This window comes from Photinus pyralis, unplaced genomic scaffold (assembly GCF_008802855.1).
Source record: "Photinus pyralis isolate 1611_PpyrPB1 unplaced genomic scaffold, Ppyr1.3 Ppyr1.4_LG5, whole genome shotgun sequence".
Lineage (NCBI taxonomy): Eukaryota > Metazoa > Arthropoda > Insecta > Coleoptera > Lampyridae > Photinus > Photinus pyralis.
Window position 1 is genome coordinate 6,626,211 of NW_022170596.1, and position 22,339 is coordinate 6,648,549.

General features: G+C 35.1%; 3 protein-coding genes across 7 annotated transcripts; all 3 read right to left on the reverse strand.

The window, feature by feature from the left end:
• Positions 1-948: 948 nt before the first annotated feature.
• Positions 949-5,448, reverse strand: LOC116171356 (probable multidrug resistance-associated protein lethal(2)03659). Of its 3 annotated transcripts, none has more exons than XM_031488145.1 (9): positions 5,274-5,448; positions 4,917-5,162; positions 4,428-4,852; positions 3,022-4,381; positions 2,535-2,974; positions 2,258-2,485; positions 1,624-2,205; positions 1,200-1,576; positions 949-1,147 (listed from the first exon to the last, which is right to left on the reverse strand). In XM_031488145.1, exons 1-9 carry the CDS (start codon positions 5,351-5,353, stop codon positions 989-991), a joined length of 3,897 nt encoding a protein of 1,298 aa, XP_031344005.1. In that variant the 5' UTR covers positions 5,354-5,448; the 3' UTR covers positions 949-988. The 3 variants fall into 3 exon arrangements, with proteins under 3 accessions (XP_031344005.1, XP_031344007.1, XP_031344006.1); XM_031488147.1 differs by lacking the exon at positions 5,274-5,448 and having other exon boundaries at positions 4,428-4,621; positions 4,678-4,852; positions 4,907-5,059; XM_031488146.1 differs by lacking the exon at positions 5,274-5,448 and having other exon boundaries at positions 4,907-5,059.
• A 4,673-nt stretch (positions 5,449-10,121) lies between these two features.
• On the reverse strand, positions 10,122-11,313 carry LOC116172145. Its single transcript, XM_031489291.1, has 5 exons — positions 11,147-11,313; positions 10,863-11,097; positions 10,638-10,768; positions 10,437-10,586; positions 10,122-10,386 (listed from the first exon to the last, which is right to left on the reverse strand). Exons 1-5 carry the CDS (start codon positions 11,205-11,207, stop codon positions 10,235-10,237), a joined length of 729 nt encoding a protein of 242 aa, XP_031345151.1. The 5' UTR covers positions 11,208-11,313; the 3' UTR covers positions 10,122-10,234.
• Positions 11,314-20,295: 8,982 nt separating this feature from the next.
• On the reverse strand, positions 20,296-21,680 carry LOC116172124. Of its 3 annotated transcripts, none has more exons than XM_031489268.1 (6): positions 21,573-21,680; positions 21,354-21,466; positions 21,073-21,307; positions 20,809-20,939; positions 20,608-20,757; positions 20,296-20,556 (listed from the first exon to the last, which is right to left on the reverse strand). In XM_031489268.1, exons 2-6 carry the CDS (start codon positions 21,412-21,414, stop codon positions 20,405-20,407), a joined length of 729 nt encoding a protein of 242 aa, XP_031345128.1. In that variant the 5' UTR covers positions 21,415-21,466; positions 21,573-21,680; the 3' UTR covers positions 20,296-20,404. The 3 variants fall into 3 exon arrangements, with proteins under 3 accessions (XP_031345128.1, XP_031345127.1, XP_031345126.1); XM_031489267.1 differs by having other exon boundaries at positions 21,354-21,516; positions 21,573-21,678; XM_031489266.1 differs by lacking the exon at positions 21,573-21,680 and having other exon boundaries at positions 21,354-21,555.
• Positions 21,681-22,339: the final 659 nt, after the last annotated feature.

Below are 22,339 nucleotides of genomic sequence, written 5' to 3' on the forward strand. Positions count from 1 at the left end.
TTGATTTGTTTGACACATTACCTAATATACAGATTCATGGACTTAGAATCGTCATATTGAAAGGCCGGTAACACATTATCAAAATTGAGAAAGTGTAAAGCACAAAAACTAGTAAATGCAAACATTTTGCTAACTATACTGAGGCTATCAAATATTTGCCATAGTCGTTTATAACAGTTTGAATTTTTGTAAATGAATTTACGTGTGTCCTTTTTTGCACAGTTTATCGAACTCTGCGTCCAGCTAGATCTGCAGCTGATGGGATTTTAAAAGGAAAGTCTCGAGGAAAATAATAATTTTTTGATTTTTTTTATATGTTCTTCCATTTACGAGAATTGTTCAATAGCAACACGTTTAGAGGCTGTACAACATTTTTTATTCAACGGTTTTAAGCGAAGTCTCCATTAACATTAAGGCATGAATCCCACTGTTGTACTAATTTGTAAATTCCGTGATGGTAAAACTCTTGGAGCTGTTTCCCTAATCGCAAACTCTACCTCACCGTCCGATTTGAACCGCCGTCCTTTTAGTGAGTGCTTTAATGGACCAAAAACATATAATCGCAAGGGGACAGGTCGAGACTGTAAGGTGGATGTTGTAAAACTTCCCACCTCATACGACTAAGCAGTTCTTGAATCACCTGGGCTACATGGGGCCGGGCATTATCATGCAGAAGAATGACACCATATGTGAACTTGCCGGGACATTTATTCTTGATACTGACCCGTAAGCACTTTAGAGTGTCTGCATATCGCTCAGCATTGATGTTGACACCAGGTTCTTTAAAATCCAAGAGCAGCTTTCATTCTCGTATAAATTTCCATTGGTTGACGTTCTTCAGCGGCTAAAATCTGAATAACAGCACCCAAGTTATGTTTGCATGGATTTTCTATCATGGATGCCATTTTCAAATGCAATCCCAACGCTTGGAAAAGAGCAAACTGCAAATAGTTTTGACAGACGCTTTATTAGTACTTGAGCAAACAATCTAAACAAATGAATTCGGTTGCCCTAACGACCAGATCATGGCTGCATACAATCCTCGTATAAGCGTTGGTATTTTCACTGCCGTTTTGGAAACATTTATTATAGAACTGTAATACGTCATTATTACATGTTTAACACAACTCTCCCGTCTTCTGTACGTCTAAGAATAATAATTAAGGTTACTTGTGTGCTCAAATTATTATTTAACTTACCTTTCGTGCAGTATTCCTTAAAGTTTCCACCATAGACACATCCATCTGCCTAACCATACTATAAAATACTCCATCTTCTTTTTGAAGCAATGTGTGGGGATGATCAAATTCGACTAGTTCCCCAGCAGACATTACCAATATTTTGTCGCAATCTATTATTGTACTAATTCTGTGTGCCACAGTAAGTACGGTGCACTTAGAAAACTTAGTTCTTATAGTATCTTGTATTATGGCGTCAGTTTCAAGATCAACATTAGCGGTGGCTTCGTCAAGAATTAAAATTCTATTCTTTCGAACGATTGCTCGGGCTAAACATAGTAGTTGGCGCTGGCCTACACTCAGGTTGGAACCATCGTGAGACACTGTGAAGCTCAAGCCTGCAAAACGGTATGGAAGATGAGCACAAAGAACGAGTACAATTTACCTGAAGGAAGGTGGTTGACAATCTCTTTCAATTTAACATCCTCCAAAGCACTCCACAAGGTGTCATCGGGGAATTCTTTGAAAGGATCCAAATTATTCCTAATTGTACCAGAAAATAGGACCGGATCTTGAGGGATAATTGACATTTTCTTTCTCAAATCATGTAAACCGATGATAGTGATGTCAACTCCGTCAATGATTATTGAACCTTTAGTCTCGGCAAGTTGAAATAGTGCAGCAATTATCGAAGATTTGCCAGCACCAGTCCTTCCAACGATACCAATTTTTTGTAAAGGCTCAACAACAAAGTTTAAACCTTTTAATACAAAGGGTTCACCTGGGGAGTATTTAAGGCTGACGTTTTTAAATTTAATACCGCCTAATGATGGCCATGCGACAGATGGTTTAAGGTTGGGCGCACTCTCCAGGGCACGCTCTCCTTCAATTGTGGTGTACTCCAATACACGTTCAACTGATACCATGCAGTTTTCAACATCGGTTAAATGGCGCATTCCCCAGGGAAGCTGCCCGATCAAACGTAGAGATTGGGTTATGACAAGGCCCACGTGTCCGCTGTACACCTCTAAAATTAGATGACTAATAGAATCAAAGTGTGCGTAAGAAAGAATTGGTACCTTCTTTAAGCATGTAAAATATAACAGTACTGCTCACGAATATAAATGATAACAAGTCGATCCAATATCCGAATGCTCGGGACACTGAGTATGACATATGAAGTGCGGTACTATGTGTATCAAGATAATTGTTGAACTCGTTCGTAAGTGTTTCTTGAACCCCGAAGGTTCGAATGGTGGACAAACCTTGCAAAGTAGCTTGCACATATCCGTACAAAGGACTTCGAACTAAACAATCGTTTTATTACAATTATTACCTAATCCCTTATTATCTTACCAACACTTTCAACTCTTAATATTCCTAAATTTGTGCTTAGATAAAATTTTCTTATGAAGAACAGTAACCCAAGCACCAAGATAGTGGGAATAATAAACCATGGATTGACTACACAAATGACAATTAGAAATCCACAGACATTTAAAATTACTAGGATAGCGATAACAGCCATATTCGGTAGCACCTCATCCATAGAAAGTAAATCCTTTGAGAAACGATTTAGGATCCGTCCAGACGTGTTTGAAGCAAAAAATTTCATACTGCAATGCAATAAACGCATGAACATCGTATCGTGAAGAGATCTTGAAGATGCCATGGTTAGGGTTACAAACGTTATTAATCTTAGAATTGCAAAACAGACGGCAGCTACGGCAATACCGCAATAAACTTGCATGTAAATGCTTCTATCTTCAACATGATGATGTTGCTCCACATTTATCCTGTAAGAAAATTACATTTCAACTCGTATTCCTTTCGCTATCTTTACCAGTGCCCTATGAAGTAGACTGATCCACTTATACACATTTCAGCGAAGACAAACGAAAGCACTGTACAGATAACAAACAAAGGATTGTTAGACGCAAATAAGTATCGTTTATATGTGCCGATGGAAATAAATCCTGACTTTCTAGCTTCTTGAACTTGTGTGTGAGTTTCAACCTTGCCGGGTTTTAACATGGAATCCAAATGCGTACGCGAAGCTGATTGGTCTTGGGATATGTATCTTGACAAGTCAAATTTCGAGGCTTCCAATTCTTTTTCAGAGCTTTGCATTTGTACGGCACCTTCGTCTAAGGCAATAACGTAATCAACATATGCTAAGTACTGAAGTTGGTGGGTTGCTAAAAGTACTGTCTTTTCGTTTAGAAAAGCTCGAATGCAGTTTTCAAAAATATGATTTCCTACCCGTGAATCAACGGCCGAAAGAGGATCATCGAGCAAATAAATGTCTGCTTTCTTGTAAACGCATCGAGCTAAGTTTATTCGTGCTTTTTGGCCTCCACTCAAAGATGCACCGCGTTCGCCTACAATGGTTTGGTCTCCATGCGGAAATAGCTTGAGGTCTGTCTCCAGTGCACAACAGTCAATCACCTTCATGTATCGTTCTTCATCCATCTCACTACCGAAAAGGATGTTTTGTCGAATGCTTGCTGAAAATATCCATGCTTCTTGTGGTGCGCAGCTCAAAGAACCATTAACGCACAACTGCCCTATTGATAGTCGTAACTCTCCTTGTATAACCTGGAACAAGCTAGATTTTCCACAGCCAACTGCTCCAATTAACGCAGTTAAAGACTTCTTTTTTATGTGTATGTTTATATCCGTCAGCGTGTTCCGATTTCCATCTTCATCCCACTTGGCAAATCCGCTAGTGATGACCACTGCTGATTCATTATCTTCCGATTTTGCACACAAGTCAATTTCTTGAGATTGTAAGAAAGCGGAAATGCGTTTCAGTGATATTCTCAATTCCGCTAGAACTGCTACGCTAAGCGGAAAGAATGATGTAACAGTTAAACCGAGCGAAGAAAATAGGTTCATGGTTACAAAGACCGCTGTTGCCTCGAAGGCATCATTCAGCAGCACTGAAGATATGATAGTTATAAAGGTAGATGTTGCAATTAAAATTTCATTGAAAGTGAACAAGCCTTTCAAGTATGTCGACTTTTTCATAGAATCTACTTCTAACTTGCGGAACGTTGATATAATCTCAGCGAAGGGTTTCTCCCAGGCGTACATTTTAATTACATTTATACCTTGAATTAGTTCATTGGTTAACCTTATGCGTTCATCTCGTCTCGTTGACACCTTCAATCGATACTTTTTCAATATGCTCCCCAACAAAACTTTAATGCTACGCGTTAAGTGAGTCTCATTGAGAATTTGACTTACCATATACAGGAATAAACATAACCATGAATCCAATTCCAAATGTAGACGCAACACCCATTTTCGTCCACACTAAATACAAAAATAGAACTGCTTGTAAAGGACAAACCCATAACATGTGAAGCAGAAATCCAACTCGTTCAAATGCGTTTATGTCTCCAGACAGTAAGTTAATGATGTAACCAGGAGTCGATTTTCTAAGTGAAGATGGACTTAACTTCAAAATTTTGTTATAAATTAAAGAGCTACACACAACTCTCATTTTAAGTCCCATATGGTATGAAGCCATTAAATATGGTTGTCCAATCAAACAGCAGAAAAGCGTTGATACTATAATTCCCAGTGAGTAAAGGTAAGAAGGGAAACCACTGCAATCTTTTTTTGCGTAATGCCCAATTAAACCTCCAAGAAACAACGCTTTGCATGGCCTGCAATTTTTAAATCGTGAGTTGAAGCTTTTTTCCCCTGAAAATGTACCGTACACTAACTTACTGTGCTATAAAGTTTTCAAATCCAACGGCGATTCCTATGAGTAGAAAATCCCATCCCAATATTTTGACTAATACTTTCAGTAGCGATGGTTTTCTTTTTTGTGTGTTTGCGTTGTCTAATTCCTGCTGCCATAGAACTTGAGATTGTTTGCCCAGTATAGATGCCTTATGACCGGTGTACGTTTCGTACAAGTCACTTTCGTTAATGTCTCTTGTGTTACCCAATAGAAATAATGGAAAAGTGTATCTGAAAGTTAAGTTACATTGAATTAATTAATGTTAATTTATTATTGTTTACGTAAGTCTAAGAAAGCTACAGTTTATAATATTTCTAGCTATTAAAGGAACAGGTACTTACAAAAATGTTAAGACAGTAAATAAGTTTGCATGTTCCCTAGGATTCCGTTTTTTCCTGGACTTTTTAACCTGCTCATCCATCTAAAATTACCTATAATACCGAAGTTCAATTCTTACTGAACTGTGTACACTATTATGACGAATGATTTAGCTTTATCTGTAATGTAATACTTTATCAATGACCGCCATTAAAGTTTTTTTATAGTATAAATCTGGATATCGGACGTTTAATAAGTGACTTAAATAGAAGGAAATAGCACATCGTGGTGAATTTTGTGCGAAAAGAAACTGATTACGATTTAATCGAATCTATTTCTACTTTTAATTTGTAGCAATCGTTTTTTAAGCGCATAACAATTAAAAGTAGGAACAAACGTACCTACACTACAAATTGAAGGGCTAATAACTAAATTTCACACTTAATCGATAGGCCATTCGTCCAAAGTGATTACCCAAAACCCATAACACTATAACATCCGGTGTTTCCACAACAAGTAAGTCTGATTTGAGCAAATTTGGTTTCTGTATAAGTCAACGTATTAATTGCACACGAAACTGGGAAGTTCTTGCATTCAGTGATAGTAGGTAATATTCACATGGAGAAAAAACTTTCAATTGCAATTCGAATTTTCTCAGAAGTTTGACTGTAAAATATAGACATTAAAGTCGGAAATCAACGATTTACACTTACTTAAGAAGATATTGGCTTTAATTAGAAACTTCAGAATGGGATTTTTAATAAAAAATTAATGAATTTGTTTATAAGATTTCATGAAATCTCATGCTTATACATTCATATTGAGATATTATGCCGAAAATTTGGTTGTGAAACCGCAATTCATCGTCTGTTCCTTTATGCTACTTAAAAGAATAAAATGTGCCCATTTTTTAAGCACAACCCACAAGAAAAATTCCCGGTCTGAAATAATCACTTTAAATTTTTCTGCAAAAGGGTTATCGTTTTTTATGCAATTTTTTGAGCAAAGGATAAAATATTTCATTCCTAATACTTACAATACGTTTATAATGTTTATAATTATAATACATTTAAAATATGGATATTTTTACGTTTTTTTTTAACTTTTTTCGACTACTTATATTTGCCAACAAATTATGTATTTTTTAATCTATAAATTATTAAAATTAAAGTTTTTTTAATGTAGGTATTTAATTCTATTCACATAAAATATGTGTCAATCTGTTTAATCTTAATGGTTTAATTTTACGTTTTGGCTACATATAAATAACTACAATAAACATAAAATTTAAACAGAATAATACGTAATTTTTAAAACTCTTAATTACTGCAGTATCAGTATCAGCAGTATCTGACTTGCGGTGGCACTCCTCGCATCTCTTTTGTGTTAATTCTTACTTTCAGATTATTATACGTATTAATTATTGTGAATAATAAATGGTTATTGGGAACTCGTGTGTTTTACATTTGTATTAACAAATATTAATGGTATAGTATTACGTTTTTTTTACATTTCAAAAAAACATGTATTTAAACCATATACCTATACGGGAATTAATCTCATAACAAAATATTTATATTTTTAAATATTTTATACGTATAATATAACTATGTTGCATAGGTACTAATTTTACGCGTTTAAAAAAAAATATAAAATGGTTTAATTTTACGTTGTTTTTACATTTCAAATACTACACACTAAACTCAAAATGTATGTAAATGTGTATTCGATTTCGGTGTTAATTACATAAAAAAATATATTTTCAAATGTTTTATACGTATAATATACGTTTAAATATATGTTTAATAGCGCGAAATGGGCTTCGTAGCACAAAATATACGTTATTAACGTGCGGTAGTTAGAAAAATATAACTTCCTTGTGCTTATTGGGTTGGTGCAGGCGTTAGGGAATGCAAAATAAAACAGTACCTACATACATTTTGTTTATAATCCTTGCCGTATTATCGATTATCAATGACACAATGAAGGTAAAAAGGGGATATTTTCGCCCATTTAAAAAAGACCGTTCGAACATTAATAACTACTCTATCACGAAGTTGAGGCCCTATTAGAATTTCGATTTCAATGCCTCACTCTTTGTCATTAGAGGCTTTTTTCGAAAATCGTGGAGAAAAGCCTTTAAGTCGTCGTTCGTACCCAACCAGAGTTAAGGGCGACAAAGATGATCTTTGAAGGCGATAGAACAAATGGTATTTAAAAACCAAGCCGAATACCTTAGAAAGTTACTCCTAATTCTCAACACTCGATTTACTCATTAGTGCGTTGTTTCAAAAAAGAGAATTGGTTTAAGCTATTTTAGTTCTTTGTTGTTTCTAACTTTTGCACAAATAGCTGTATGCAGAGCTGGGCAGAATACTTTCAAAAAGTATTTGAATACTAAATAGTAAATACTTTACACAAATCCAAGGTATTTGAATACTAAATACTTTTACGTCCAGCACAAGCGAATACTAGATACAGATACATTGAAAAGTATTCAAATACTTAAAAAATAAGTATTCAAAAAAATAAGTATTCAAATACTTTGAAAAGTATTCGAATACTTTCAAAAGTATTCGAATACTTTGAAAAGTATTTCATTATTTTACTTTGAAAAGTATTCGAATACAGTAAAAAGTATTCAAATACTTGTCACTCAAATACATTAAAAATTTAAAATAGTATACTTGATAAAAGGCTTAATACTACAACTTAAACAATCATTTCTATTGTTATATACAAATTTAAGGGGAGTAAAAGCGTATTATTATTATTATTATATTAGAGGCACCTACCAGGACCTTTCTTATACCAGTTATATCCTTAAGAATACGTGTACCAGTATTCAAAGCGATCGTACGTCGTGCACATGATACGTACGCCTTTCTGAAATTAATCCTAGCGATTTTGGAACAGATCCATTTTTGACCATCCGTTTGTCCGTGTGCATGATAACTTGTTTAGAAACGTGCGAAAATTGGTACACATGGTCTTAAGGATACAAGAAAGGTCCCTATTGTTTTTAAGTTATGTAGACTATCGAGTTCGGTATTCAGATGTATCGGATTTTTATATTTGATTTTGTGACAATGAAAACTTTCCCTAAACATTTCTAAATTGTTCTCAAATATTTGAATAACAAAAGTACTGCCTTTTTTTGAGGCCGGAAAAAAAAATTGTCTGAGATCGACCGGGAAAAAACATTTTCTTATAGAATTTGGCACGTAGAATCCATAATTTCAAACAGTTCCAAGATTGGGCTACTAGTTCAAAAGTTAGAGCCCTTTGAATTTTCTTTCGAAATTGGTTTCTAGTCTATAACTTTTGATTGAGAAGTCTGATCGAAAAAGTACGAATTGTTTTGGATTCTACGCACCAAAATTAATAAGAAAAAGTGTTTTCCCGAGAAATTTTGGTGTAGTCGATTTTTGGTAAAAAAGGAAGGTTATACACTGCCTTTTTTTGAGGCCCGCAAAAAAAATTGTCTCAGATCGACCCGGAAAAAAATTTACTTATAGAATGTGGCCTGTAGAATCCATAATTTCAAACAGTTCCAAGACTGGGCTACTAGTTCAAAAGTTACAGCCCTTTTAAATTTTCTTTCGAAATTGGTTTCTAGTCCATAACTTTTGATTGAGAAGTCTAATCAAAAAAGTACGAATTGTTTTGGATTCTACACTCCAAAATTAATAAGAAAAAATGTTTTCCCGAGAAATTTTGGAGTAGTCGATTTTTGGTAAAAAAAGGAAGGTTAAGTATTCAAATACTATGCGAAGTATTCGAATACTTCTCAAAGTATTCAAATACCTTGCGAAGTATTCGAATACTTTTCGAAGTATCCAAATACTTTGCGAAGTATTCAAATACTAAATATTTGTGAAAGTATTTGAGTTACAAATACAATAACATACTGCTTCCATAAAAATATTTAATTACAAAGTATTTGAATACTTTAAGGATTTGAATACTAAAAAGTATTTACAAAATCGAATACTACCCAGCTCTGGCTGTATGTACCTCAAGGTTTTAGTAAAAAGTGATCGTCCTGCTTAGCCGGTCATTATTACTACGAAAACATTATTGTAGATGACTTAAAGGTTGAAAACGAGCGGACTCGATCAACAGGATAGCTTTTTCTGAGAATTTAGGTTAGGGCTGAGAAGTTTAAATACAGTAATGATATCCCAAAAGTGTAAAAGAATTTTGCATGTACTATATTCAGTGTTTAGCAGAAGAAAGTAAGAAAGTGTATTTTTCCAAAGCACAAAAAACAGAAAGAAAGAAAGAAAAATAATACATTCGAATTGACAAACAATTTGTTGTTAAAATAAAATTAGACTTAAAGTGCGCTATGGGGAGGTTCCTACTTAACATTGTTGTATGGAGGTTACCCTCAGAAATTATATGGAATGTATTCATGGTGGGAAAGATCTCATATTAATAGGTACACTTTATGCAATAGCAAAAAAAAATAACGCAAAACGACTATACAACTTACAGAAAGAGCAGCGATAGGTCTGGTCATTCGATATACAGAAACAGTAGCAATACCAAGCGGTGCATACATGCTGATTCTCATCATCACGAAAACTTTGGCGACAAGAGAGCAATCCGTATGTTAGGCCCCGAAGAAAACTTGTAATGAGGTCTTTACAACAAAATAGATATTATGTAAGATCTTCTACTGAGAAAGCCAATCGACAAAGAACGAAAACAAATGTCGAACGTTCCAAAGACACGAGATTTAGAAAATTTGTATAAATGTAACATCAAAAACGGTCTTTTCGACGATCGACACCCTTCCATCAATTTTTCTGATATCATCATTATCAGGTGTGAGCGTCTTGTTTTGTATATAGTAAGCTCAGCAATAATTTTCGTAGTTTATTAAAGAAACCCAAACCCGAACATCATTAATTACGATGCAATATAATCCACTTAAAAATGATTTACTTAAAACATCCAGTTCAGTTGTAGACGCTGACTATTCAGGAAACACCTCTTCATATTTGAAATTCTTCGTAATCTTGTTGGCAATGTCAAGGAGAATAACTGACAGTTGTCGTTCCATTAAAGGCATTAGAATTTCAAGGAAAAGTTCTTTGTGCTGGTTGACAATATTATCTGCAGTTTGAACTAAAATAAAATTATGTAACATAAGATCGTGACGATCAAGAAATGTGTACTTAGTAGAGAATTGCTAAAATTTGGACTTGCCAGGGCGATGTGGAACTCAGAAACGTTTACTTTTAGCTCCAAACGTTGGAAATGCAAATGGTATTCACCATTTCCATCTTTAGGTTCGGCGTATAATATCGCGTCGCCAAAACCACGGCCTAAAAGAATGCTTTAGCAAAGAGCCATTTTAAATGTGTTATACTACGCACTGGCGTTAATGGAATATCTCCCTTGTCCTTTGAACGGTATTACAATTTGGGCATTTATATCAAAATCGCCCTCCAGTTTAATTAACGGAATCAGTACTTGAATACCGAATGTTAAATCTGGTACATTTACCCTGAAAATTAAAAAAAATGTAATTAAATTGGTAGCAAACGTGATTTGTATTAATTTTCTCTAGTTTTTCATGGATTAAAAAGCACTATACTTACTTAAGTTTAACAATCTCAAATTCGGAAGCGCCATAAGCAACAGTATTTTTCAATAAGATCTTTAAACTGGACGACCCCTTTCCAAAATCATAATCAGGAACATAAAACGGTTCCAAACTGGGAACATTCAGTTCTGGGATACCCTCCTTTAAACGCGGCCGTAAGAGTTCAACAGATGATTTAATGCAGTCGGCCACATTTGGATCGCTTCGATGACATATGTGAATGTAATCCGCTGAAAGGCAAATAGTAAATTTAACAAAATCCTTCCTATACACTCTTACGAATTTCAAGCTGGGCGTTCACTAGCACGAAAAGGGAAATTAAACTTAGCGAGGCGTACATTGTAAGTTGTTGCCAGCAACCCTTTTCTCTATTACGAGAAGCTATAACGGATCGGTTAACCGCTCGTGTAAAGTGCCCAGACCGGAAAAGAATTTTTGTTTAAATGTTTTTTGGACGTCCTTCGGCAATCTACAGACTTCAAAAGGATATCCAGCCAATGGAACTTGCTAGTTACAGATGCGGTAATTGCGTTTTACGAATTGTATGGGTAATTTACGTTTCAAAATCTCGATAAGGCAGTGACGTCTATCACTGGCCTAGAGACGCAAATCTATTTTAAATTTTTACTTTTCAACATTTTCTCAACGAAATGTTGACATGAGTACCTATTCGTTCAGAGCATTCCAAAAAGCAGAACTGCCCCCTGCCAACCTTAACTTAACTTTATAGTAAATAGGAACCAAACGGCACTGGACTACGAGGAATCCACGGGTAAGACACACAAGTCTGATGGCGATACAGCAAACTAAGCTGACGAACACAAGGGCATTTCTATCATACATTTTTGGAAATGAGTTATTGCGAGTAAAGCACTGATGCGGAATTTTATTTTTCTTTTATCCTTCAATTGCTTTTAGTAGTTTTACAAGTCTAATGTACCATCACCTTGAAGAGAGATCTACATCATCTCAGTTTTTGTTTCAAATTTATAGTCGACTTAGGTGACAAGATAGTAATGAAATGTCCAGCAACTGTTCGAAATACGATAACAAAAGGTCAATTTGTCGCGAATTTGCCGAATTTCACTTGATTCCGAATTTATTTCTAACATTATTGAATTACGTTTGAATTACATTAATTTCAAATTTATTATTTATGGTATTTTTTTATTTAAATAATTTACGTTTGTGATAATTACTACTATAACGAAGTATACTTTCAGATAACTTCTTTTTATTTTTGATTTAAGTAAGTCATACATCGTTAACGAGCTCCTAGCGAGTTCATAATTCCTGTCCGTCCGTCCGTTTGTACTTCATCCCGAAAACGAATGCAACGAATACAATTTAATTTTGCAAGTGGATTCTTTATCAAATTTGTAGATCGGGCTTAGTGAATGGGCAACGTAGATCAATTTGACAAAAAGAAGTTTCTCGTAATATTGCAAGGTGAGACCTTTTTTCTCTAATGTAATATGAATTGCCTAATAGATTTAATTGGAATTATTACTGAAAATAATGTATCATTAAACCAAGGGAAACCAGACGGATTTAAATAGAATGAGTTCCTTGCTCAAGGTTGGTAACTTAAAAAAAATTAAATAAATATTAAAAAGAATGGTGTGTGAGAAATTAAAGAAAACTTCCAATTGGTGTACTTAGTATATTTGGAGACATTGTTTCGAAGATAATCTCTGGAGCTACGTTAAGTCACTAACTTGCAGTAAAAAGTAGAAAGTCAAAAGGAAATATGAAAACCATCATTTTTAAAACATCATTTTAAAGCTTGGACAATCTTAATTAGGGATTCACTACTTGACCCGAATTTCAAGCTAGGTACTTCACTTAACACGACTTGAAATCAAGTCAAGCTCAAGTCAAGTAGTAGAAATTGGCTGTTAAGTCAAGCCAAGTTATGTTATGTTACTTGAATTGTCAAGCTACTTGATTTTATAAACCCTGTGTAACTCGCAGTGGCGCAATCAGAAATTTGCTTTGGGAGGTGCTAGAATTACGAGTTGTCTTAGTACCTACCCCTTTTGTGTAAGCACTTATTCTCTCTAGAATTTTGGGGGGGTGCTTTAGCCCCAAAGCACCCCCCTTGGTTGCGCCACTGGTAACTCAAGCCGACATTCGTTAACCGATAGTTTAAAAAATGGGTTCTGGTTACAGTTGCTTTTCTGCTGGCCAAGAATATGCTATATCCTTCAAAAGATTCAAAGCGAGCACTAGCATTAAAGAACGTCGAGAAAACTGCAAGATATGGATTGATCCATATACGACTTTTAAAACGAAGATCGCTATATCCGTGATTAGTCGTAAGTCCTTTTGTTCCATTTTTATTGGAACGACGACGTGATTGCTAAATTTATTTTTTGCACGATCGGTTATAGTCGGCTACTTACTAATTCATTTTCAAGGCGGTAAGGTGCACTTACCAACCTAGGGCGGTAAGTGTATCATAGCAACGTGCTTAGCAACCAAGTGACAGTTACAGTAACATGCGACAAGTAGGATATGTGTCAAAAATCAAATTATTGTTTATTAATGTGGAAGTTAAATGTACAATTTGCAAGTTACAAAAATTAGTTCGGGAATTAGACAGGCAATTGGAAAACACGGTGTTTACAGATTCTTCACACTCAGCAGTCGATAGAGGATTTGAATTAGTACGGTATGAAATAGCAGGTTTTGTTGATGGCAACGAAGATGATGAAGGGTTCCCTGGAGTTCCACATAAAATCTTCTGAGCGGTTTCAATCTTGTTAGTTAATGACTCACCAAGTACGTGTCATCGGGTGCTTCCGTAAGAAATTTATGGAAATCTGCTTTAGAAAAAACGCTAGATTTTTTTGGCTGATACCAAACGTTCTTTCTTTTCAAAAATGCTATCAGCGTACTGTATTTAGAAATATCAACACACCTCTTAGAAAAATCATATTTTCAACATGGAATAATCACACCATAAGCCATTTCAATCCTTCACTACGTTGAACAAAATATGCTAACACAATTTTTTCACTTATGTCAGTTTGACATTTACTTTCACACCATTTAAGGAAAGAATCATATGCGGCTTCATAGCTACTTTTAAATTTTTCGGGAAAGATCGATGCGCAGCCAATACTCCATGCACCTTCTATTTCGAAATCTTCTGAATCATTTAGGTATGTTCACTTAGTCTCAACCAAACCACGTTTCGCGCACGTGTTGTTTTGTTTTCAAAAACAGAAACGTAACTGTAGCAACCCACAAAAAATTACTGAACCCATTGTGATGCTACCACATTGATACATTCGAATTTAGTTTATATCAATTATAAATTGATCGTGCAAAAAATAGCGTAAGCACCACGGTCAGTAGGTGCTTAACCGATTTCGGATAATATTGCAAACCTCGAGCTGCGCTCTCGGTTTGCAATTATTATCCTCAACCAGTAAAGTACACCTACTGACCTTAATACTTAATATACTATATATAAATTTGCTGCTGAACATTGTTGCGTTGGTAAAAATGAAAGATATAATTTTGTGTATCATCTGCATGCTAGCAGTGTACGTAGTGTAAAATAAAAGGGCGAGTATGGAACCTTGTAGAACCCCCGTATAAATTTACCTTGTCTTGAATTTTTGCTCTTTGAGTTCTATCTGTCAAATGCCTTAGAATAGTTAACAGTGAGCATGTTGATATCCGCGGTTGCTGTAATGATATCGTCCATAATGCATGATAAAGCTGTAGAACTATATCCAGTCCTAAAACCCTACTGCATAATCCGTAAAATGTCGTTTTCATCTAACAATTTTCTGATTTGTATTTCCATTACTTTTTCTAGCAATTTGGATAACACTGATAGAATGCTTATAGGTCTGAGATCTTGTAATGTGCGAACATTTTGGTAAAGGAATCACCTGTGCTACTTTCCAAGCATTAGGAAAATAATTTGGCTCAAGGCAGTAGATAAGGCAAGAGAAAAGGCAGACAAACAGTAATCGTTGAATTACTCACCCCAACAGCATCCACGGTAATTTTTAAGAGTATCATAGCAATATCCGATTCAATCATGAAAGTGAACCTAAAAGGATTTAAATCCTTGAATTTACAATTTGTATTATAAAAATTAAACAATTCTGGATCAGGTGAAATTTTATGAGCATTTAATGATAGAATCCCAAAGGAGCCATTAAAAAATTAGGGTCATTAAACTCAGAAGACAAATAATTTGTTTTGTTTGGGAAAATGTTCATGTCTCTTAGTACCTACCTTCCTTAAATCGTTCAAAAAATTTTTTCGGAGTAGAAAGAATTGGGACCCACACCATTTTGTTCAGAAATGTTTGAACCTTCAGAATCTCGCTTTACGACATTTTCCCGTGGTCCTGACAAAAGTTATAGGCCGTTAAAGATGAATTTTACTCATTTTCGCGTGCGCTACTAGACCACCGAAAGTATTTATTTTCTCAGCAACTAAGCGATATACATCAATCATTCCTTTTGTAAAATGAAAGTACATTTATAGCAGAATCTAAAGCATTCAATTTACCTACCTTGTTATGCACAGTTTTTAGAAAAATGACCGTCAACTTCCAAAATTCGTGTAGCAGATGAAAAGTGCGCACTTTGAACTCTCATAACTTTTTATTTCACGATATCAATTTCCAATATTTATAGCTCATTCGATGCTCCAAAGCATTGTGATTATTTTATTTTCTATAACATTACCGTGAATTTTTCATAATAAAAAAGTTACGGTCATTTAAGTAAAAACCTACCGACCTTGCCGAGTCGGGAGTCGCGAGTGAGACGGAGAGGGAAGGATAGTCAGCAGCGTTCGCTAAACAAGGAGTGATGCGTAAGAGGTTCTACCTCGGGTTCTACTTTGCTAAGAAATTTCTCTCCGAAAACCAAAACTAGCTATTTAGGCCGTTTAGGCGTTTACAAATGCATTCCGCCGAGTTGAATTGTAAAATCTCAAACAATTCATTAACTCCATGTATCTCAGTTCTTTGGTGAAATATATAGGTACAAATACTGTGCGATCAAAATTGAGTTGCTGTCGAGTTATCTTTGTAACTTTCGTTTACATGGGAAATCGTATTTAACTTTACCTTCCAAAGGCGACTCGATAGCAACTCATTTTTGATCGCCCGTTAGGTACCTTTCCCTGTAAATTTTGGGGGTTACTCCACATTAGGTATCTCTTGTGCAAGATCAGCAGTGACAACGGTATGATTTTGTCCCAAAGATTCAGGCTTGTTTTTTGATTTCACTAGACGATGGTTAGGATGGTATTGTAGCTCGTTGGTGGAGAATTCAAAAACGGCATACATATATTGAATGGTAGATACCGGAACTTACTTAGGATTATATCAGCATGTACTTAGGCTGTTAAAGTCAGTTATATCTGGTCGTTATCTAGTGATAGGTAAACGAGGAATTTGGATTTCTTCTGCCGATGTATATCGCTTTTCAAAAAGGACTGTGCGTTGAATTTTTTTCGTCTGTTTCCACAGAATATGGCCTACTTATTCTTATTCTGTGACTGTTTCCTCATTGATGTCGAAGTTATTAATGCTCGCTGTGATAAAATTATCATTTTTTATTTGACAAATTTTTGTGACATGTAGGTAGCAGAACATGTAATATGGACGTTTACTGTACTTGTTATGCCACTGTCGGAGAACATTTTCTGACCCGAAAGACCAATTTGCAAATGAGTGTAACTTTTGTTTGAAAAATGACCTTAAAAAAAACTGTTCAACAATTTTGTTCCGTATGTACCTACACAACAAACTTCGTGGAATTTTGTCAATTTTCGTTGTCCGGCCAAGAATTGCAGTGGAATTATTTTTTTCGTATTTTCAAAAACTAATTTCAGATTCGTGATTTTTATATTCAAAAATCACCAAAATTCGTCGAAATCAACATTTTTTCGCACCCCTATTGAGGGGTGTGCCCTTTTGTGGTAGGAATTTTGAAAAATTATTTGCAAAACCGGAAAGGGCATACAGCAAAACCTATTCAAAGACTTACCACCAGTCTCTGTAACTGTTGCCGAGAAAAAAATTAAAGGAGAAATGGAAACTTTACCACTTTTTTGAGGGTGGCTCCTAAACGAATACATGGAGTTAATGAATTGTTTGAGATTTTACAATGCATCCCGGCGGACACATTTGTAAACGGCCTAAATAGCTAGTTTTGGTATTCGGAGAGAAATTTCTTAGTAAAGTAGATCCTCTTACGCATCGCTCCTTGTTGCGCGAACGCTGCTGACTATCCTTCCCTCTCCGTCTCACTCGCGACTCCCGACTCGGCAAGGTCGGTAGGTTTTTACTTAAATGACCGTAACTTCTTTATTATGAAAAATTCACGGTAATGTTATAGAAAATAAAATAATCACAATGCTTTGGAGCATCGAATGAGCTATGAATATTGGAAATCGAATCGATATCGTGAAATAAAAAGTTATGAGAGTTCAAAGTGCGCACTTTTCATCTGCTACACGAATTTTGGAAGTTGACGGCCATTTTTCTAAAAACTGTGCATAACAAGGTAGGTAAATATGTATGCTTTAGATTCTGCTATAAATGTACTTTCATTTTACAAAAGGAATTATTGATGTATATCGCTTAGTTGCTGAGAAAATAAATACTTCCGGCGGTCTAGTCGCGCGCGCGAAAATGAGTAAAGTTCAACTTTAGCGGCCTATAACTTTTGTCAGGACCACGGGAAAATGTCGTAAAGCGAGATTATGAAGGTTCAAACATTTCTGAACAAAATGGTGTGGGTCCCAATTCTTTCTACTCCGAAAAAAAAACTACCTCAAATAAGCGAGTTAGCGCCGGCTCTCCGCTGCACTAATAGTGACGCTTAGATTGTTAACAGCATTAGTGCATAAGTTATGAAGTCCCTTGTATTCATTCCAAGAGGCCAAGAGCTATTATTTTTGTCACTTTGGAACTTGGCCAGGCTTTTATCTTTTGAATGCATAAGGGCTTTTATACAACCAAGGTATTTGGTCTAGTAAGTCGGACTTTCTTGATAGAAGCAATGAGCATGTTTATGAAATAGATATAAAAGGTTGTCGTCTACTTTACAACGAATACGTAGGTACTTTACATTCAATATTTCTTAAATTGAATAAACGATACCAAGGTAAGATTTGTAATTCTGCAACGAATTCATCCAATTTGAAATGTTAAAATCACCAACACATATTATTAGATGCTTACACAGGCAGAAGTCATTAAAATCCTCCAACGTGCGTAAAATTCTTGAAAATACAAACGGTTAGCTCTGTATATAATTCCAACTGCAATTCGACTATTACAAATTAATTGCTCAAAGTAAATAATACTTTCTGTCTCAATTATTGTAAAATTAAGGTATTTCTCACTTAAATGCCTAACCCACCTTCACCCTTAACTACGTGATCTTTCCTAATAAACCATATAGCCATCAATATTATAAGCATTATCACATACGTTTGAACCATAAAGCAATTATCGAAGTAATTATATATCTTGAGTCGTCATAAAGGGTGCCCATTGTGTATGGAATATAATATACATATATCTAGGTAAATATCGAATGTATACAAAATTATTCTATATGAAACATTTTATTTCCCATAATAAGGTAGCATTCAGTTGTTTTTTTTTCAGAAAACAAATGAGTAACGAAAAAAATTGAATTTTTTTAAATGAATGATAGAGATTTTTTTTCTTTTTTCGATGATATAACATGTCAGTACCCTTATTCTAGAAATTCTTTCAAAAAAATTTATTATAATTACCTCAGTATAACATTAATCCAGATATCCTACATCAAAATAAAACAAATGAACGTGTACGTTTCTTATTAAACCTTGAAAACAAACCGAAATTAGCAGTAAAATGGGTTTCATCGCAATGAATGTTCAAAATGTGGCATATAACCTATCACAAAAAGCTTAAAATAAAAATTAATTTTTTCTACACGGGTGCTAACGTGTTACGTCATTGAAAAGAGAAAAAAATCTCTATCAAATGAGCCTAATGAAAGTGCGCATTGCTATTTAAAAAAATTCAATGGTTTTTCGTTATTCATTTGTTTTCTGAAATAAAAGCAATAGAATGCTTGCTTATTATGAGAAATAAAATGTTAAACAACTTTTATATAGAAAAATTTTGTATACACAGTCGATATTTACCGAGATATGTACGTATTCCATAAATAATGGGCACCCTGTATAATCTTGGAGGAAGTCGAACTCGCAGTGTTCAGTGATGTTTAGGTGAGAGATTTTTCCAGACGTCGGCTAAGATAAAGCTGTAAAAAATAATGCAACATTAAAAAGTACACGATGCCCTACAAACATTTCATTCAATGCAAATTTATTTCATAGATCATACGAAGCAAAAAAACAAACAAGAAAAAAACTAGTTATTGTATTTGGATAATAGAGATAAAGAAGGAACAACGTTCGTTTTCAAAAAGTAAGTTAAAGGCCATAAGAATATCAGTAAACACCGCAGGAAAGTTCGCTAAATGCCTGAAATGCACACGTGATTAGTTCGGATTTTCTGGAGATTCCTTTTTCAAGTTGTCTACATCGGCCGCACAGTATATTGGATGAACTTTGTCTTTCACCTCAGCTCAGGTAACAGCAATTATTGCCTACCCTTTGTTAGGTCTTCTTTAATAGCAATTTTAGAATCTTTGAGAAGCTTAATACGGCTCATTATATCATTTGACGTTTGGTGCTATAATCTTTTCTGTGCGATATTATAGTACACGGCATGCTAGATTTAATAAATTTTCTAAATATATCAAGAATTTCTCGATTTTTTTGTATGTCAACCATATGCATATTTTATGTTGTCGTACAGCAAATTCATTGCTCTTTGCAAAGATTTAGAAAAAACATAGCCATGTCGGGGTACGTAAACCTTAATTACATTACATTGTCGCTATATGAAGTTGCAGAGAAGAGTTTGGGGCCGTTATCCTATTAGATCGCATATTTGGGGGTAGTAAACTGACCATACGACTCGATCCACAGGACAGCTTTTTCTGAGAATTTCGGTTAGGGTTGAGAAGTTTAACAGGGTAACGTTATACGAAAGGTGTATAAAGGAAGATAAGAACGTTCTTCAATTTTTGCTTGCACTGGTCAGGAGAAAAGGTGTGGTAGGGCATCCGGTATACAGAAATAGTACGAATACCAAGTGGTACATACATGCTTATCCTTATCACCAGCCACCAGCACTTCGAATAGTTTAGCGCCAAGAGCAATCAGTCCGAGAACACTTAGACGGAGAAAAGAACTGGTCATTACAACAAAATAGATATTATGTAAGATCTTCTACTCAGCAAGCCATACAATCCACTTCTCTGATGGCCGTCTTGATCAGAGGTGAGCGTCATATGTTTGTTTTGTAAGCTCAGTAATAATTTTCATAGTTTATTAAAGAAATCCCAAACTTTAGAACATCATGCACGCTGCCATATTAATTTACTTCAAAATCTACAACATCCAGTTCACTTCGCTAGACGCTGCTTACTTTTCAGGAAACACCTCATCATATTTGAAGTTCTTCGTAATCCTGTTAGCAATGTCAAGGAGCATAACAGACAGTTGTCGTTCCAATACGGGCATTAGTATATCAAGGAAAAGTTTCTTATTCTGGTTGACCATATTTGCAGTTTTACCTATAAAATAAAATTATGTACCTAACATAAGATCAAGATATCAAGACGTACTTAGTAGAGAACCGCCAGAATTTGGAGATGATAGGGAAATGTGGTACTCGGGGACGTTTATTTTTAGCTCCAAACGTATGAAATGCAAATGGTCTTCACCGTTTCCATCCTTAGGCTCGGCGTGCAAAACAGCGTCGCCAAAAGCACGGCCTAAAAGAATGCTTTAGCAAAGTGCCATTTTAAATGTGATAGTATACGCACTGGCGTTCATGGAATATCTCCCTTGTCCTTTGAACGGTATCAAAATTTGGGCACTTATATCAAAATCACCTTCTACTATTATTAACGGAATCAGTACTTGAATACCGAATGTTAAATCTGGTATATTTACCCTGAGAAAAATTTCAATAGATTTAAATAAATTAGCAGTCAACTATAATTCGCATGGTTTATATTAATTTTTGTCAGTTTTACACTGATCAACACAAAAATACCTATTCTCGAATTGTGCGAATCTGTACTTACTTAAGTTTAACAATCTCAAAATCGGAAACGCCATAAGCCACAGTATTTCTCCTTAATAACTTAAAACTGGGCGACCCCATTACCAAATCATGATCTGGAACATAGAACGGGTCCAAACTGGGAACATCCAGTTCTGGGATACCCTCCTTTAAACGTGGCCGTAAGAGTTCAACAGATGTTTTAATGCAGTCGGCCACATTTGGATCGTTTCGATGACATATGTGAATATAATCCGCTGAAACACAAATAATAAGTTCAGAATCCTCCCAATACACTCTTACGAATTTCACGCTGGGCGTTCACTAGGACGAAAAGGGAAATTAAACTCAGCGGGGCGTACATTGTAAGTTGTTGACAGCAACCCTTTCTTCGATTACGAGATCGCTGGTATAAACTGGCGAGAATCAGAAAAGAATTGTTGTTTAAATAGGTTTTTTGGATGTCCTTCAGTAATCTACAGACTTCAAAAGGATATCCACCCAATGGAACTTGCTACTTACAGGTACGGTAATTGCGTTTTAGGAATTGAATGGGTTATTCATAGTTCAGATTTTCCGTAATGCAGTGATGTTTACTTGTACTGGCCTAGAGACACAAGTCTAATTTACATGTTTTCTACACAACATTTTCTCAATGAAATGTTGACGTGAGCATTCAAAATACCCAAAATCAGAACTGTACATCCTTGAAATTTAGCACCGGCTTGTCATTGCAAGATCTCGGACGCGTCTTTGGAACGACCTAAAATTTTGGCCAACCTACATTAGAAATTAGATAATAACTAAGAACCACTAGACGAATAAGACACAAAAGTTGTACTGATTTTGAAAAGTAGATTAACTGACAAAAGCTAATAGAGCAAACTAACCGGACGAACACAAGAATAATTGTTTTCTATATCACTGGACGCTAAAGTCTTCAATTAATTTTAAGAGTTTTGCAATTCTCATGCACCTATAATATCGCCTTGAAGGTACATTAGAATCATCTCAGTTATTGTTTCAAATGTCGACATAGTTCACTAGCGTATAGTAAGATAGTAAAGGATAAACATTTGTCGTGGTGTGCATAATGATCTTTTATTAGGTACCTACCTAATATGCTAACAGTTATTGACAACTTAGGTATTTTAGGGGAACATAAGCTATCTATATTTAAGAAACATTGCTACAAAACAAAGTGCACGGGCTTATGCTCCGAAACCGTTCGAAAAAGGACAACATTCATTCGAATTTCATCTGATTCAGAGTTTATTTTTAAAAATATT

Coding starts and splice junctions, on each gene's coding strand:
- LOC116171356 (XM_031488145.1), bottom strand. CDS start 5,353: ATGGATGAGCAGGTTAAAAAGTCCAGGAAAAAACGGAATCCTAGGGAA. Junction 5,163..5,273: donor TTTACTGTCTTAACATTTTT/GTAAGTACCTGT, acceptor CTTAACTTTCAG/ATACACTTTTCCATTATTTC. Junction 2,206..2,257: donor ATTTTACATGCTTAAAGAAG/GTACCAATTCTT, acceptor ATCTAATTTTAG/AGGTGTACAGCGGACACGTG.
- LOC116172145 (XM_031489291.1), bottom strand. CDS start 11,207: ATGTACGCCTCGCTAAGTTTAATTTCCCTTTTCGTGCTAGTGAACGCC. Junction 10,769..10,862: donor TTTGAGATTGTTAAACTTAA/GTAAGTATAGTG, acceptor TTTAATTTTCAG/GGTAAATGTACCAGATTTAA. Junction 10,587..10,637: donor GAGATATTCCATTAACGCCA/GTGCGTAGTATA, acceptor GCATTCTTTTAG/GCCGTGGTTTTGGCGACGCG.
- LOC116172124 (XM_031489268.1), bottom strand. CDS start 21,414: ATGTACGCCCCGCTGAGTTTAATTTCCCTTTTCGTCCTAGTGAACGCC. Junction 20,940..21,072: donor TTTGAGATTGTTAAACTTAA/GTAAGTACAGAT, acceptor AATTTTTCTCAG/GGTAAATATACCAGATTTAA. Junction 20,557..20,607: donor TTCTGGCGGTTCTCTACTAA/GTACGTCTTGAT, acceptor TTTATTTTATAG/GTAAAACTGCAAATATGGTC.